The following is a 19,830-nucleotide window of genomic DNA, read 5'->3' on the forward strand; positions in this document are numbered from 1 at the left end:
AAGATTAATCCATGAATTGAAATTTGAAATTTTTAAATGTCAATATATTTATCATGAAATGAACTGCGACTTAATAAAAGTAATATAAATGAAACTAATAAAACTACAATCACACTGATTACCACAATCCCATTATTAGTGTAAATTTTTTTCAGAAATTAGGTGCACTGTTCTTATTTTACAGTAAAAAAAATACAAATTAAAATGAATCAATACAAATGTTCTAAAGTTGTAATAGTCTCATATCAATTTCAATTGTACGCCTATGTACCAAAAAATATTAAAAAAGAAATTGTAAGTTGTCTATTCAATTAAATACAAAAATGACTGACCATTTTTAAATGCATCAAGTAAATCTCTTAGAATGGAATTATATATTTTTTATAGCAGTTCAATAACACATATTAGACATTTATATTATTGTATTGTTTTACAGAAGTCCAGTTTGATCTACATTTTGCTGAAAGCCGATATTAAACAAGTAGCAAGAATGTAATGAATGTATGGTGGTGCACCCTGATGGCAAGAACTTGTACTTCGAAAACTAACATTGATGCAATGCTAGTGACAGTGTAACAGTGCCTTGCTGAATACAACTACTTTAGCTAGATCCTGTTGTGCGTCAAGGCTATAATAGTATGTTTATAGTTTCTTCTCAGTTGAATATATTTTAGGAAACTCAGTTAGATAAAAAATTGAAAAAGTAATAAATTTTCATTTAAATCTTAATAGTCTTTTAATTCAAGGAGCACTAACAATGAATATAACATTAACAATGTGTAGTGCAATCCAGCTACTGCATAAGTTAATTTAATCTTTGGATGTTGTAAATTTTTTGTTGCCGCTTTAATACATGTGATCAGTAGCTAGAATAGCTGAAATGTTGGGGAGTATAAATTGTTCCAAACTGCTGTAAGAAATAAGGTAAGAACATAAAATGACCCTCTCCCTCAAACAATACTTACTAAATTATTATTATCTGTTTAGAAAACATCATTGATTTTGCTTACATAAAAAGCTCACGTTGTAATCTATACAAATACAAAGTACAATGCAGGGCAAACACAGTACAGTCTGCTACAAATATGGTTATTGATCACAATTCACTATTGAGAACAAACTATTGTCCCTTCATTGAGGCATATAAAATTAGTTCTTGAGAAGGAAACCGTGACTGGTCAAATAATCCCATGACTAAAGCTTCTGATGTTGGTCATTTTGGCAATGTCAGATGATGAATTTGACACAAAAATCCTCTTTAATACTTTTTTCAACATGCTTAGTACTTTATTTCTTATTTTGTTGACATTTATGCTCATCTACCCTTATACTCAAATTTCTTAAGAGAAGAAAGGAACAGAACCGTAAAAAGTAGTTTTCACTTTTTCTGTAACGTGTAATGTTAATAAATTTCAATGATTCTTTAGCGATTTCAATTCTTCCACTATCAATAATTAACTTTAGACAAATAATGTTTACATGCTTTGCCATTTCGATTCTGATTACCGTGTGACAGAAAAAGAACTTTTCTTGAATGTCAAATGTTGAGGTTCAGCTCTCTTTCCTCATTTAATAAAAAGAAGACTTTAACAAAATGACTCTGCAGGGACTTGTTGAAATGATCTTTACATCAATGAAAAGAACTTGTCTGAAAATGCAACTCTTTCCATATCATTTTTTCTCCAGAAACACACCATGCAACAATAATTTGTGCTTCAACACCTTAACTGATTTCCCCAAATAATTTAGATGGAAATAATGTTAAATATAAAAGTCATGAAAACTCAATTAGTGAAATTAAAGTATTATGGCAGTCAACAAGCATCAATTAATGAATTTGACCCACTACATGGTTAGTTAATGCTATAACCAATCATCGAACATTAACTTGATTTGTGAATTGATAACTGCCTGAGCAACACCTGTATTTTAGTAATCAGCTGTTGTAAATTAAACCAAAATACTCTCATAAGATTAACATTGGAACTTTGGTTGTGTTTCAGATCCACAAAAAACACATCTAGCTAGAGTGTACGAGCTTTCAATTAATACCATACAGTCCGTTTTTTTTTAACAATTTTACTAGGACCCGTGCCTTCAGGCCATGCCCCACCCCACGTCTATTTGAAGGGGCCGTGTTGAAGGACGCTGCAAGACATGATGGATTGAACATTTTTTCCAGGACCTATCAAAGCTGAGCATGGTTCTGGTACCATATATGGATATAAATTATTTGTTTAGAGAACTATAACCAACATACAAAATTTAAATATTTGTTTAGTTTACTTTTATATTTATATTATATTAAATTTATTTGTTTAACATTAATATTTAATATATTTGTTTTATTGTTTTATATACAGGATGTTCATTTGAAAACTTAAAAGAAAACTCGTATTAAAAGACTTATAGTTAAAGTATCAAAATTCTGTAAACGGGAGTGTATAGTACTAATTGGGGAACAAAAAAACAATATTTTCAAAATGGGGGTGATCACCCCCATGCCCCCTCCAGACCCAAAGTCAAAATTTTGAAATGGCAACTAATATCTTGTGACACCTCAAATTCAAGCTCATAAAAAATGCTGTATTTTGGTTTAAAAAAAATTGAAATCGGCCAAGCCGTTTGGTGTCAGCAGCCAATAATTTAATTACTTACATGACAATTATTAGTCTACAAACTACTGTACTACTGCTAATAACTACTACTGTTAATTGTAAACTTCAAATAAAATGTTCAAATTGGTAGCCACTGTTGTTCAAGCAAAAAAATAACCTATTTTTAAATTATTGCCTAACCATTCTAAAAGTTTCCCTTGTTAAGCGTCTGCACTCAGCAGTGAGCCTGTTTTTCACAAATTTACAATTTCTTATCAATATCATCTATTTCGTAATATTTTGTTCAGTTAATGTGTACCTGGGACAGCAGCCGAGGTAGGCCTAGTCAGACCATAGAGACTGTTACTCTGGTCACAGGAACTATCCGAGTCTCCTCTCACCAGCTCACAGTTAATGGCCTCATAGTGGTCCTCCGGGTCCAGAACATCATCGTAGATGTTGTTGTCTTCTCTCTCCTCGCGCTGAAACTCGCTTATCTCTGCATAATTATTTTCTCCAATCTGTGAATCAAATATATTTGTTCATAGCCCCACTGAAATTTCACCTCATAACAATACTTTGGGTCTTGTACATCATTATAGATGTTTTTATATATGTAGTTGTTTTTTCTGAACTATTAGAAAGAAATTCTATCAGTCACGCCCTACTGAAGAACCTATAACTGTTGCCAATAAGAGATTGATGTCCATGAACTTTCTATTCTACAGCCCAAAACCTCAGAATCTACCTATCTGTGCCCTTAAAATAACTTCTTAAAAATCAGGTGTTAAAACAGTATATATTCTACATACATATTAAATATTATTGAATATCTGCTGGTTTTGAATTTACTACTCATTACTACTATTTTTTAAATGCCTACAATAAATCAAATATTCCCATAAGTACAGTAATACTTGAGCAAAACAATTCCAAGTGGGAACTTCAGTACTGTTATTACCGTAATACTGAAAATTTGAACATTTAGATGAAACACTGATAACCAATAAAAACAAATTTCTTTACAATTCCAATAATTTTTCTGCATTTTTAAATTGGAGACCACTGAGGTGAATGTTAAAACGTGCTAATACTTAAGAGGTAAAAAGAGTGTATTTACATAATTGTGTGTTATCTTGTAGTTTATTGGTGGTGGTGCTATATCTGGTTTATTGTTTCTAAAAGTTCCTATAACATTCATGACTTCCACGATAATGTTTTGGAGATTTCTATGGTTAAAAAACAAAATGTTCTAAATTTCACTTTTGTCGAAATACATTATGATTATGACGCAGGCTGACTGAAGTTAAAAGATTTAATCCTGAACTTCTAATACCTTGTGATATTTTATAAAACTTTTCGAAATCAGAACCCACGTTTTGGTCTTATCTAGTTTAAAATGCAAGAAAAACAGTATAGTAAATAGATCTAAGACAGGGAAAAGTGCACACACACATTTTTACAAAATCCACTATTGTTAAGGGGGTTCCAAAACAAGTATTTTTACTGAAAAACCAAAATTAATTATTTTAGTTCAACATGATATCTCCTTCAGGAATACTTTGTGTGTGGTGAAAAACAGTTAAATTATACCTACAATAGTTTAACAAATTCGTCGTTCAATGAATTAATTGTTTCATCTACAGTATAAACATAAGTCTGAACAACTGATTTATTTTGTTGCAAGTTTTATCGTATTCTAGACAAGAATATACTGCTAATAACTACTAAAATTTGATATTAATTATTTTATTTAATGGGAAATATCTTAAACAAACCACACTCTTTATCCACCACAAACATTACCTGAATATAAATGGTTTAGTTGCCTAAACATGTCTATACATGTGTTTTTCTGTAATCTATTTCAAAATAAATGTAAGCTTTATATTTAAGTACTCACAGCCTCATATGTGTCTTGATCATCAACATCTTTTTTTTGAAACTGCTGAATGGAACAGTAGTGATCTTCCTCTTCCTCTTGTTCAGGTTCCACATACGAGCTACTAAAACTGTAAGACCCAGAAGGAAGACTATTCCTCTTGTTGGCCAGGTTCATTTCACTCATTCTTCTCAACAGTTCATCCTGAGACACAGAGAACCTCTTCTCACTATCACTGATTTTGCCGTGATCCTTTGGTGATCTTCGTGAGTGAGAAGTTGCTAGGTCCAGCTGAGCCTCGGGAGATGTTTGAGCTTTCTGTTTCCGTAGAGGCGGAGGAATCTTCAGAATCTTATCACAGTTTTCCAACCATGTCTCTTCCGAAGGGGTGTACATTAGTTTTGGTTTTGTGTGTGAGGGTGGCACTGGAGGAGGAGCATTTAGGTTGACATTACCAGAAACTATTTCAGATATTCTTGCATTTTTCTCTGGTAACTGTGGTGGAGAATCTCCTATCACTGTTCTTGAGGGTTTCTTACTAACAGGTGGTGGAACTTTTGTTGTTTTGGATATTTGCAAGCCATCACTTTTTAATATAGATGAAGATTCTTTCTTGGTTGTTTCTGTGAAGACATCATCATTACTGGAACTTTTCCCATACAAAAATGAAGTGTTTGTTTTAGGAAAAGGTTTCACTTTGAGGGAAACATTCTCACTTACTTCTTCAAGTGATGACTTGAAACTTTTTTCATCAGAATCTTTATCATGCACTGACCCATTACTGAATCTTCTATCAATCTGCTCTGTCATCTCTAAGATAAAACTACTTGCTACATCTAAATCCAAAGAATTGGCAGTCTTAGTGTCTTCTGTATTACAAGTTTCTTTTTCTTGTTGTTCTACATTTTCTCCAGATCTTACACTATCAAGAACATTGCCACTGATTTGGCTCTCAGGCCTGTCATCATAAATAGGTATATCTGTGACCATGCTCATTCTGCTTGCTGGCTTCCACAAAAATGAACTATTAGGCTTGATTTTATCCAATTGTATACTCTCAGAAGGGTCTGTTGCTACACAAAGAGTTTTCTTTTCTAACTTTGGGCTTTCTGAGGATAATGGTTTGATTGACGATTTCAGGGTGCAACCAGACTCTTTCAAAGGGCTGTTAATTTTAATATTTGTCTTTAATTCAGAAGTATCATTTTTCAAATCTTTTCCGTCAACTATAATTCTATAATCTTTTTGAGAATAAACAGAAAGCTTTGCATCATCAGATGGTTTTGTGTGTTTTGGGCTGGCATCGACTGATAATTCTGAAGATTGTGACAATTTGTTATCATCAAGATTGTTAATTGTTTTAGGCACTGAAAGTTTATTATAAATCTTATAATCTACTAAATCACTAGTATTTGTTATTTCTGGCACATTCTGAAAGACTGAAAACTCCTTTTTATCATTTATTACAAATTTACCTTTATTCAGAGATTGCTTCTTGTCCAAATGTTTTACTGAGTTTGGCTGATTTGAAAAATTATTTTGTGATGCTATTGAGGCCAACCTATCTTTAGTTTGTTCAACTAAACCTGTTCTGTTTTTACTGTTTCTCAAGATTGATTTTTTTACTTCTTGTTTATTCTCTTTTTCTTCAGGATCAAATGTAACTTTTTTGCTGTTTTCTGTGATACTTTTGCCCATTTTAACAATACTACTCTTTTTTTCCAGTAACATTTTATCTTCCTCGATTTTACTGAATTGAGCAATCCTTTCATTTAAATTAATGTTCATTTTCTTTATGTCTTGATTTGCATGTGCCCTAGAGGAACTGTTTGTACTTGCTGTTGTAGAGTTGACATTAAATTTGGCAATTTTCTGATTTAGTGGCAAATCTGATTCCAGTTTTTTGGGTGGATTATGCCTTGAAACAGGTTTAGCTTTAAGGCTTGGTTTCCTCTTAACTTCTTTTATTCCTACAGTCATTTCAGTACTTTTAATTTCAAAACTATCAGTACTGTCTTTGGCACTTTCTTTGGACAAAGAGTCCAACTTCTTCGTTGTCTCTATTTTTGGTAAATCTTCTAGCTTCACTGAAGACCTACTGGAGGATTTTCTCACAACCAGAAACTTGGGTCTTGAATCACTCCCTTTCTTCACCACAGGTTTGTTTTTCGTTTTCTCTTCTTGGTGTTCAAAGATCTCGATAGCAGCTTTGACCATGCCCTCTGCCCTCGCATTGATAGGCCGCCCTTTGATCTCTTTGCTTCTCTGATTATTGCTCACCTTTCTCAGCAGCACCCTCGCTTGGTTAGAATCTTCCACGACAATGGTGTTGAACTTGGAGGCAATGAGAGCCACGTTGGTTGAAGACAGGGAAACCTTGGTGGCTCTGTAGTTGCTGCGTGATGATGCTTGCCTAGTCTTAAAGCTGAGTTTGCGTGTGGAGGCATGTTGTGGCTTGCTGCTATCTCCCATGAGCCCTGGCTCTGGAACACTGGCTGCCGTAGCTTCCTCGGTCAGCAGGCGAGCCATCATGACGGAGCCATCGTCAAGTAGCCATTACTCCATTTTCCACCACCTGGAACACACATCAATTTCAATAATTAAAAATAAATGCTGTAAAATATTAAATTTTAATTGTGTGTCCAAATAAAAATCCCAGATTGCTAATTGATGCTTGATTTCTAATAAAACGCCCAAGTACAGAACTAAAATAACAGATTTGTATACTGAATTGCATTGCTAGAATAATTATTCTACATAACACTTCCAATATGGGTTTGATATTGAGAGAGATGCCATAAATTACCGCAGATTGCCATCTGTGTTTTATTGACAGGCATTCATGTAATATGTGACCTCAGTTTGATTTTGTAGCTGGAGTTTGAAGAGTCTTCAAAATAGAGTACAAATACTTATAGAATCATCTTTTTTTGCACAATCAATTAGTGTAGAATTTGGTTGCCTAAGAGCACGTTTACATCACATTCTCGACTGCCTAATAGAATCAACACCAGGGTTGACTGACCTTTGTTTATCAGACATTCCATGTGATGACATTAAAAAGGTTAACAACAAGTGGTAAGCATTTAGTTTTGTTATCTATATCTATAATATTATATACAAATCTAATAGTGCCTGCCTGTTCCTGTGTGCTCATATATGTGTGTTATTCAGTCACATAAAACTAATTGACCGATTGTACTAAAATTTTACATGGACATTCTTAGGGTTCCTGGTTAACATATAGGCCTATTCCTATTTCGAAAATACCTCCGTGCTATGCCCCATTGGCTTCTACAGTGGCAATACAGCAAACAAATATTATTAATTGAAAGAACCTATTAAATGTAATCAACTGTTCTGTGTAAACATTGTTTTATGACGTTAATTAATCTAACCAATATTTTCAATTATTTTACATTTATAGTCATGAAAGCATAGAGTAAGCTTGATACTACCAACACGTCATATTTAAGTCTTTTTTCAATCTTGTGTTGAGCATAGAGTACGAAAATATCCAGATAAGAAAATTAAAAGCTTTCCTAAAAATATACTTTTAACTGTCAATTTAGCAAATATTAAGTATACAGAGTTAGGTCAGTAATGAAGATAAAAGAAAAAGTTACTATCTAACCTTTGCTATTAATTTAAAGACTGTTATAAATCCAATCTTAGTTGTCTTTTGATAGAAGTAGGCTTCTCAGACCTGTGTACGTACAAATATTTTCTGGATGGGAGAAACAAAGCAAAATCAACTATGGCACAAAATGCCAGAGTATATTACATACATAAAAATTAACTTTTTACCATATATTATTGATCGTGGCAAAAAGGCAAACTCATCATTTGTGTTGGAAATTCACCCAAACCAGAAGTGCTCATGAATGTGCAAAGCTTACAAAAGTAATGCGAAGACGTGAGCAACTGCTAGTAATCAATAAAATTTAACCTGAATCTTATAGTTTGTAACCGTATTATTTATAGTATGTTTGCAACACTAACTTGGTAATAAACTAGTTTGTTCTGAAAAAGAAATAAAAGTTTTATTTGTGCTTTACAGAAATGTTGTTTTTATCTTAAAATACACAATATAAGATATGTTGACTCTACGAATAAAAATTTACCTAGACAATTAGAAAGTAAAAGAACTTTGGATATTTGCCACCGTTATATGTTACAAAAATGGAACACTACTTTTCGAGGATTGAAATGTACCTTTTTATTCAGGAGTCAAAAACCTTAATACATACGTTTCTGCAAATGTCCGAAGTCCTACTATTTTTCTAAATCACACAATTGTTTGTAGTTTTTACTATCAGAAGATAATTCATTGTTGTACGCCCTCGGCGAGTGTGTATGCGGATATTTGACAGGTGTGATCTCTCTGTCACGCCGTGTTGTGCAAGGCTCGGCTTTCTGACTCTCTAAGGTCGCGACCTCTCAAGGCCGTTGACTCTGGGACGACACGCCTGCGCGGGATTGCGTGAGGAGAGTTTCTTGCTCTTCCTGAGAGTGGTGAGGCAGGCATCACACTCGTCTCTATTAGTATCGTCACGTAGATAAGGGAGCATAGATTCCTAGACACCCCTCTCGTATCTTACACCAGATTCGGCAATAACTAACATGAAAGATGAAAACGTGAAAATATATGCTATGAACACCAAGAAAATTGTGGATAGGAACATTTCTTTGAGAAAAAGAGGGAACGGCTTGAAATTATCTCCGGGAATTCTTGCAAAGTATTCTCGTAGTCAAGACGTTGTAACTGACATTTTAGAGGTTACAAATACAAACTATATATACCGGGTGTCATAAAAGTCCCTCCCCCGCACCCTACCAACTTTCTTATGCATAGAGACGGAATGATTTGGGGGATGTTTATATGTTTACAAATGGCTCATTTTGGGGGTGTCCAAACTATTCAATAGAAACCCTTAACAAAACAGTCATTTTTTTCTGACCGAAGCCAATTAGGAAGTCCTGGGAATATCAATAGCTGGTTTTACCATGTCGTCTCTTATTGGTTACCAGTGAGTATGCGAGACACATTCAGTCCAGTTTCTGTGCCAAGTGTCGAATTCCCTATTTGAAGGCGGGGGGAGTCAAAAATGTCCATACATAAAAATCTTCTTAGTTGGTCATATAAATATTCCCCAAACTAAATCACTGCATCATTATTCATAATAATTGAGATATTTCACCCCGAATTATGAAGGTAGCATCTTGTCCGTTCATTAATTCAAGAACATAATGAGGTCTTCCTGGGTTCGAATCCCAACTGAATTCCAAAGCAAATTTTGTAATACAACTGTAAGCTATATTGCCTCTGGCGTGAAAAACAGCAAAATCCATAAAACTGTTCTAGATTAATTCAGGTTGTTCTTTTTCACAATCTACTGATGTATCGTTTTCCCCAAGTGGATTTCTCCAAAATTCTGATAAATAAACAACTCCAATGTTTCAACCGTCTTTCACTATCTACATCAGTGATTTCACACTCCGTTGAGATCTATGGTTTGTGCTATATTTGACTTTATAAAATGGAAATGTGCAACTTGATGTGTTCACAACTACAAAACTTGCGGGAACAGAGAGAGGTACTTACTTTGACAAGGCTACAGTTGTTTAGCAATCAAATTAAAGTACGCCTTGAATAAAGATAACATTATATTTTGAAGAATTAATTGGTGAAGCATCAAAGGATGAGACACAACCGTGTACATCTGTTACAGATTGAGGAATTACGATATTATAGAAGATTTGCTTGAACCCTTGCCTTTAAAAAGGACTAAAATGTATGCTTCTTTCCCTATATGAACAGTTTTTGGCGATAAATTGCCAACCCTGTTGTGATTCGATTCGAGGACATCCAATACGATACCCGCAGAGAAAAGCTGGCGGAATCATTGAGCATAATCACGACAAATGTCAATGTATTTGTTACAATTCTAGAATGAAACTTCTAGTCTTCGTCGTATTTCCACATTCTGAACTCTTTTGTCGACGGTTTCGGTGTAAGCTTTGAAAAGTAGAAGACCCACAACGCAGAGAAGTTACGAGGCTGACCTAAAGATAAGACTTGAGGTAGTCCCGTTGCGGTTTCGGACTGTGTGTGGTTGCGGTTAAACAGACGTTCGTGATTTCCCTACAGGGAAAACAACCGTCACTGTGACTTCCTCCAGTACTATTGCAGTCTGTACTTATTCTGCTATAGATGAAATATTTGCTGAATGTCCGGTGATGAAGTCATGAACATCATTATATCCTTATATTCACATCGAGTAGTAAAGTAAAGTAGTCTTATTTTACCAGGCGAAGTTAGGGCTAACACTCTCTAACACTAACACTAACCTCTCTAACACTTGACCTGGGGACCAACGGCTTAAAGGTGACTTCCAAACCACCACCAACGGCCGGGCAGGCGGGCTGCTTGCAAGGACAGGATCGCTTAGCGGTCACCTATCTATCCAAGCAAAAGCCACGCTCGACGTTGCTTGATCCGGTTGTATTGCGATAACCGTTGTACCCACTATACTGTGCCCTTGACCACAGCAGTATGCCATTGTAAAAAATACAGGTATATCATCACAGCGTTCGGAAAAAATAGTTGTAATAATGCGTTAAGATTAAAAATAATAAATAGAATTCAAAATCTCGTTCAAAAAAATGCTCAGTTGATAAAAACACTAAAATTTGTCGAAGTAATCATATGTTAACCGGCACAACGATTGTCCATTGCATGATTTTTGGCTTCTATATGATATAACATAATGACATTACGTATAACTAATGAAATTCGAATTAAAACTTATGAAAATGGCTAACAGATTTATTGCATTCCTGAAAGAGTGGTAATAATTTAGTCAAAATAACATTGATTTAATATTTATCGTATTTTGTACTCTAAGTTTCTCTGATGTCAAAACGATTCCAGAATTCAAGTTTGTTACAGCATCAAAATATTTCAGACACTGCACTAAGAAGATGGTGAACTGGAGCTAAACTCAACATTCATATTTCTCTTCCCACCATGGCTACGTTCAGTGTAGAAAAGTCGGTTCCTGCACCGAGCTTAGAGATCGTGTCGGAGGAACCGACATCCCTCTTTTGAAAAGAAGCACATGCAAAATATTTATAAAACAAATGCCCAAAAGTTTAATCGCCCTACATTTAGACTTCTCATTATTTAACAATATTTAAGGGCAGGGTTATTTTATTTCCGCTTAGTATAAAGAAAACGTGTAATATTATCAGCTCTAAACGACATTATGAGTACGTACTTTAAAAAGGATATAAAACGTGACACGACAGATACCATTACTCTGTGGTTACGTGTTTTAATATTATCAGTCCTAAACTGCATTATGACTACGTACTTTAAAGAGGATATAATATACTGTGCCACGACAGATACCATTACTCTGTGGTTACGTGTTTTAATATTATCAGTCCTAAACTGCATTATGACTACGTACTTTAAAGAGGATATAAATAGACTGTGACACGACAGATACCATTACTCTGTGGTTACGTGTTTTAATATTATCAGTCCTAAACTGCATTATGACTACGTACTTTAAAGAGGATATAATAGACTGTGACACGGTCAGATACCATTACTCTGTGGTTACGTGTTTTAATATTATTCAGTCCTAAACTGCATTATGACTACGTAACTTTAAAGCAGGCTATTACTAGACTGTGATCACGACAGATACCATTACTCCCTGTGGTTACTTTGTTTGAATATTATCAGTCCCTAAACTGCATTATGGTTACGTACTTTGAAAGAGGGATATAAAGAGGACTTGTGACACGACAGATACCATTACTCTGTGGTTAAGTGGTTTTAATAATTATCAGTCCTAAACTGCAATATGACTACGTTACTTTAAAAGAGGATATAATAGGACTTGTGAAACGACAGATACCATTTACTCTGTGGTTACGTTGTTTTCATCTTCATCAGTCCTAAACTGCATTTATGACTACGTACTTTAAAGAGGAATATAATAGACTGTGACACGACAGGATACCATTTACTCTGTGGTTACTTGGTTTTAATATTATCAGTCCTAAACTGCATTAAGACTACGTACTTTAAAGGAGGATATAAATAGACTGAGGACACGGACAGATACATTTACTCTGTGGTTTACGTGTGTTTTTAATATTACTCAGTCCTCAAACGGCATTATAAACTACGTTACTTTTAAAGAGGATTAATGTTTTAATAGACTGTGACACGACAAGCTACCATTACTCTGTGGTTTACGTGTTTTAATATTATCAGTCCTTAAATCTGCATTATGCCTACGTACTTTAAAGAGGTTATAATAGACTGTGAAACGACAAGATTCACATTACTCTGTGCGTTCAGTGTTTTAACTATTATCAGTCCTAAAACTGGCATTATGGACATAAGTACTTTAAAGAGGATATAATTACTAGACTGTGAAACGACAGCTACCATTACTCTGTGGTTACGTGTTTTTAATATGTATCAGTCCTAAAACTGCATTATGGACTACGTACTTTAAAAGAGGATTTAATTAGCATGTGACACGACAAGGATAGATACCAAGTTCTACGTTGTGGGTTACTTGTATTAATATTATCAGTCCTAAACTGCATTATGACTACGTATCTTTAAAGAGGATATAATAGACTGTGACACGACAGATTACCATTTACTCGGGTGTGGTTACGTGTTTTAATATTATCAGTCCTAAAACTGCATTCATGACTACGTACTTTAAAGAGGAATATTAATAGACTGTGACACGACAGATACCATTACTCTGTGGTTTAGTGGTTTTGACATATTATCAGTCCTAAAACTGCATTATGACTACGTTATCTTTAAAGAGGGATATAATTGTGACTGGTGACACGACAGATTACCCTATTACTCTGTGGTTACGTGTTTTAACTACTTTATCACGTCCTTAAACTTTTTGCATTGATGACTACGTACTTTAAAGAGGATTATAATAGACTGTTGACACGACAGATACCATTACTCTTGTTGGTTTACGTGTTTCTAATATTATCAGTCCTAAACTGTCATTATGACTACGTACTTTACAGTAGGATATAATAGACTGTGACCACGGACCAAGATTACCATTAACTCTGTGGTTACGTGTTTTTAAGATTATCAGTCCTAAAACTGCATTATGGACTACGTACTTTAAAGAGGATATAAAGAGGACTGGTGACACGGACAGATACCATTATCTGTGGGTTACGTGTTTTAGATATTATCAGTCCTAAAACTGGCATTATGACTACGTACTTTAAAGAGGATATAATAGACTGTGACACGACAGATACCAATTACTCTGTGGTTATCCGTTGTTTTAATATTATCAGTCCTATACTGCATTATGGACTACGTTACTTTAAAGAGGATATAATAGGACTGTGGACACGAACAGATTAACCATTACTCTGTGGGGTTTACATGTTTTAATTATTATCATGTCCTAAAACTGCATTATGACTACGTACTTTTAAAGAGGATATAATAGACTGTGACACGCGACAGACTACCATTACTCTGTGGTTACGTGTTTTAAATATTATCAGTCCCTAACACGGCATTATAACTACGTACTTTAAAGCGGAATATAAATAGACTGTGGACACGACAGATACCATTTACTCTGTGAGTTACGTGTTTTAATATTATCAGTCCTAAACTGCATTATGAACTACGTACTTTAAAGAGGATATAATAGACTGTGACACGACAGATACATTACTCTGTGGGATACGTGTTTTAATAAATTATCAGTCCTAAACTGCATTCTGACTACGGTACTTTTTAAAGAGGATATAATAGGACTGTGACACGACAGAATACCATTACTCTGTGGTTACGTGATTTATATTATCAGTCCATAAACTGCATTGATGACTACGTACTTTAAAAGAGGTTATAATAGGACTGTGACACGACAGATACCATTACTCTGTGGTTACGTGTATTTAATATTATCAGTCGCTAAAAACTGCATTAGGACTATCGTACTTTAAATGAGGATATAAATTATAGACTGTGACACGACAGTACCATTACTCTGTGGTGGGCTTACGTGTTTTTAATATTATCAGTCCTACACTGCATTATGACTTACGCTACTTTCAAAGAGGATATAAAGAGGACTGTGACACGACAGATACCATTACTCTGTGGTTACGTGTTTTAATATTACGTAGTCATAACTGCATTAATGGACTACGTACTTTAAAGAGGATATAATAGACTTGTGACACGACAGGCTACCATTTACTCTGTGGTTAACGTGTTTTAATATTATCAGTACTAAACTGCCATTATGACTACGTACTTTAAAGAGGATAGAATAGACTGTTGACTACGGACAGATTCCATTACCCTTGTGGTTACTTGTTTTAATATTATTCATTCTAAACTGCTATTCTGACTACGTACTTTCTACGAGGGATATAATTAGACCTGTGACACGGACCAGATACCATTACTCTGTGGTTAGTGTTTTAGATATTATCAGTCCTTTAAACGGCATTATAACTACGTACTTTAAAGAGGATATAATAGGACTGTCGACACGGACAGATACCGATTACTCTGTGGTTACGTGATTTTAATATTTATCAGTTCCTAAACTGCATTATGACTACGTACTTTAATGAGGATATAATAGACTGTGACACGACAGATACCATTTACTCTGTGGTTACGTGTCTTTAATATTATCAGTCCTAAACTGCATTATGACTACGTACTATTAATGAGGATATAATCGACTGTGACACGACCAGATACCATTACTCTGTGGTTACGTGTTTTAATATTATCAGTCCTAAACTGCATTATGACTTACGTCCTTTAAAGAGGATTATAATAGGGACTGTGTCCCGGACAGATACCATTACTCTGTGGTTAACTTGTTTTAATATTATCAGTCCTAAACTGCATTATGACTACGTACTTTAAAGAGGATATAATAGACTGTGACACGACAGATACCATTACTCTGTGGTTACGTGTTTTAATATTATCAGTCCTAAACTGCATTATGACTACGTACTTTAAAGAGGATATAATAGACTGTGACACGACAGATACCATTACTCTGTGGTTACGTGTTTTAATATTATCAGTCCTAAACTGCATTATGACTACGTACTTTAAAGAGGATATAATAGACTGTGACACGACAGATACCATTACTCTGTGGTTACGTGTTTTAATATTATCAGTCCTAAACTGCATTATGACTACGTACTTTAAAGAGGATATAATAGACTGTGACACGACAGATACCATTACTCTGTGGTTACTTGTTTTAATATTATCAGTCCTAAACTGCATTATGACTACGTACTTTAAAGAGGATATAATAGACTGTGACACGATAGATACCATTACTCTGTGGTTACGTGTTTTAATATTATCAGTCCTAAACTGCATTATGACTACGTACTTTAAAGAGGATATAATAGACTGTGACACGACAGATACCATTACCCTGTGGTTACGTGTTTTAATATTATCAGTCCTAAACTGCATTATGACTACGTACTTTAAAGAGGATATAATAGACTGTGACACGACAGATACCATTACTCTGTGGTTACGTGTTTTAATATTATCAGTCCTAAACGGCATTATGACTACGTACTTTAAAGAGGATATAATAGACTGTGACACGACAGATACCATTACTCTGTGGTTACGTGTTTTAATATTATCAGTCCTAAACTGCATTATGACTACGTACTTTAAAGAGGATATAATAGACTGTGACACGACAGATACCATTACTCTGTGGTTACGTGTTTTAATATTATCAGTCCTAAACTGCATTATGACTACGTACTTTAAAGAGGATATAATAGACTGTGACACGACAGATACCATTACTTTGTGGTTACGTGTTTTAATATTATCAGTCCTAAACTGCATTATGACTACGTACTTTAAAGAGGATATAATAGACTGTGACACGACAGATACCATTACTCTGTGGTTACGTGTTTTAATATTATCAGTCCTAAACTGCATTATGACTACGTACTTTAAAGAGGATATAATAGACTGTGACACGACAGATACCATTACCCTGTGGTTACGTGTTTTAATATTATCAGTCCTAAACGGCATTATGACTACGTAGGGGCCTACTTTATAGAGGCTATGATAGACAGTGACACGACAGGGATAAATGATAAATAATGTAATGGATGAATAACGAACCTTTGTAATTAATACTGCCATCTTTTAAAGGCTGTTTAGTTTTTAGAAACAGTATTAATTCAAATTAATATCGCCTCATTTCTAGAGCAATCATATGTCATCGATTTAAAGATAAATATACCGGAAAATTCTACGAAAACGTATCCGATGAAGGCATGACCTCTGTGTGCGAATAACCGAAACTGATTTGTATAATAGGTAGCTATAATCATATAGGTAATTTGATATAAAGAAGCAAAATAAATGCTTTATTGGTAGTCTACTTTGGTATTATTCGGAGGCCACTATTTTTGGACCAGTTTTTCTTACCGAGGACCTAAACAAACTACGTTATTAGAAAGAACAGACTTTATTTGACTTATTGTGAAAATTACATGTCAATATGACGATCGGTATTTGTTTTCTGCTTTCTAAAAGGAAGCGGTGTAGGCGGGAAGTAGGCCACTCTATCCCAAGTCCCTTACTTGTTTATTTTATAGTAATACATTCTCATTTGAATCATACAATTTCTTTTCAAATTCTACGTTATATCCTAGCCATTACATAATTAACTTCATACGTAGTTGAATTATAAACTAGCCGTATGTTAAAAAAGTTACTAAAAAAAGATCGATGATATAGATGGAAAAACTGAGGTTATAATAAGCTACATTCTAATAAAGGCGTTAGGACAGCGTTCTCACAAATATAAAATAACCGCAAGACAATTTCTTGCACATTACACCAATAACTAAGAATGCATTTTCAGTGTTCTATCAGGATAATACAGTCAGTTCGCTTACCTATCTTTAAATGAGGCTAATCAAAACGCATAAAACATATATCGCTGTAGCTCTTCAATTGTAATATCGATAGGATGTCCAAGTCCCTCGGGGGGCCGGCAAAATTTATCTTCTGGATATTTCGGAAACGAATATAAAAATACAAAATGAACTTAAAACATTTTGTCATCGTAATTACTTTGGCACTTACTCCAACTACCGTAGTATGTCCAGCAGAGGGCCATGCTATTAACACAATGCTCATTACCACATTGTTGAATCATTTATAACATTATAACTGCAATTGACATAGCTTGGAGCTGTAAATTAAACATTTCATCTGATTACATTTCCCAAAACGTTGTTATCAAACGTTAAATAATTTGTCACAAACAAGTTTTATTTCAATACAAATATCAATCTGTTATTTGAACACACACCGCCGTTAAAACGATAAAAGCAAAAATCCTCAATTTAATTTGATTTCTGTTTAAAATCAGGCTTCTTTTTTTGACTTTCGTAATATCAGACAATGCGCCGCGCCCTTTGGTAGCCAATCTAACATTGTATACAAGTAGTAAGGGAATACTCGTATAAGTTGGTTAAAAACACCAAGTTAAACATCACTAAATAATCAAACGGAATGGTTTTATTTCGAAATTTCGAAGCTAGCGTGTAATGTTTCAATCGCGTTTGATAAATACAAATAATTATGACTTGAATAATGCAATTTAAATAGCGATAAGTTTCCCGGGTCTTGGACAGGCATGCAATGGAAGTTACTTAACAGTCGATTGCATTTGAGCAGTTGGTAGTATTGTGCTCCGTGAGAGTCGAGGATTGTTGATGCCAGTCCTGCTTTATCGTAGCTGTGTCGGAAAGATTGTGACGCATACTTCGCAAGAGATAAATACCGGAAATAACGAAAAGAAAGACTCTGGCTGAATTATTCAACCGATTTCTATTATTATATTACGAAAAACTTTCAAAATTCGTAAGAATGTATCGCCCACAAAATGACTACTTGCAAATTTTCACTTTCAAATTGAAAACACAAGTTCTGTACAATCATTTTTTTTAGTATCAATAAAATAATATTAATGTTTCTTTACTTCAAATTCTATAATTATTACTTTGCAAACGAATTTTTTAAATTAAAACCGGTTGAAAATTAACGGAATGAAAAAATAAATTTGTTTAAATTTGGTGCTGCTCTGTGGTTGCGCAGTTTTTAATACCCTGCCATACGACTTGTATTGCTTGTATTCTATATTCTCACAAATTTCTATTTTTCATTCACAGCTCCTTTACAGATGGAAATGTTTGTAATTCACTTATGGCTAACCTCAAAATATACTATCATCGTTTACGGTATGTAAAGGGAATGTATATCACGAACACTTATGAGAAAGAATAAACTAGTCCTTTATAACGGTAATAAAGCTGCACATAGTAAATCTCGCGACACTGGAATATATTATTTTCTACCAAATGAAACGTGCAGAGCCAATGCCATCATGTAGGAATTCACAACAAAACATTGGAAGCGTTGATAAATTGAGGTTAGGTTTGTAATTCCGCAAAGACGTCCTTGGGGAAAGGTCGTTGCCAGTCAGCCAAGTTGGCCTTGCCCAATGCCACCTGATCGGCATTATTGAACATATTATTTAGTCACGTGACTGAAACATCAAACATCAGTGCAGCCAACCGTGACGGAACTCTTGAAATGAAATTCCCACGAGCCGACCTTGCTAATTACTTTACCGCAATAATGTGTTTACTTAATTAACTGGTAATTTCCTCTGTTTGAACACAAACAGAAGCGGGAAAGTTTACCGCCTGATAACAGCCGTTGATGGATCGTTTTCTCACGAACAGGCGTCGCGCACCATTGTCACGGTTCATTATCGTAGATTAGAATACTACTTACTTTTTAACAGCATTGTTTGAAACCAATGCCATCTTGAGGTAGACTGGCGATAATTTGAGAATTATCAGATTATTTACTAATAACTTAAACGAAAACTGTGGTACAATAAGTAACAGTTGAAATTATTCTTCAAGACGTAAGAATTGAAGAGCCTCAAACAACCTGCATTAATTACGATAATACAGGATGTTTTAAAAGTTTGGAGATTGCTCTTTGTGTAATGCTTTTTCACTCCAATTTTAAAGGGATTTCTTTTTCCAAACAATAACTTTGTTTATCCATATCACCAGTCCATAACAATTTATTCGAAAACGGATTAAGGGTAGTAATAGTCATTGCTTTTGCCAAGTTTACCTTTCTCAATAGCTCTTGCTCTAATACGTACCAAGTTTAAAGGGATTTCTATTTTCCCA

At 34.5% G+C, this 19,830-nt stretch overlaps 1 protein-coding gene across 8 annotated transcripts in view; it reads right to left on the minus strand.

Moving 5' to 3' along the window:
* LOC124366215 (ephexin-1-like) overlaps window positions 1-19,830 on the minus strand; it is a 178,173-nt gene that overhangs the window by 50,110 nt on the left and 108,233 nt on the right. For 7 of the 8 annotated variants that reach the window (XM_046822595.1, XM_046822600.1, XM_046822599.1 and 4 more), the window contains 2 exons: window positions 4,501-7,054; window positions 2,917-3,118 (listed from right to left, as the gene is read on the minus strand). In XM_046822595.1, coding sequence (XP_046678551.1) covers window positions 2,917-3,118; window positions 4,501-7,011 — 2,713 coding nt within the window. In that variant the 5' untranslated portion in view covers window positions 7,012-7,054. The remainder of the gene's footprint in view (window positions 1-2,916; window positions 3,119-4,500; window positions 7,055-19,830) is intronic. The other variant, XM_046822601.1, reaches the window with a different exon arrangement.

Source organism: Homalodisca vitripennis, chromosome 7 (assembly GCF_021130785.1).
Source record: "Homalodisca vitripennis isolate AUS2020 chromosome 7, UT_GWSS_2.1, whole genome shotgun sequence".
NCBI classification, from domain to species: Eukaryota; Metazoa; Arthropoda; class Insecta; order Hemiptera; family Cicadellidae; genus Homalodisca; species Homalodisca vitripennis.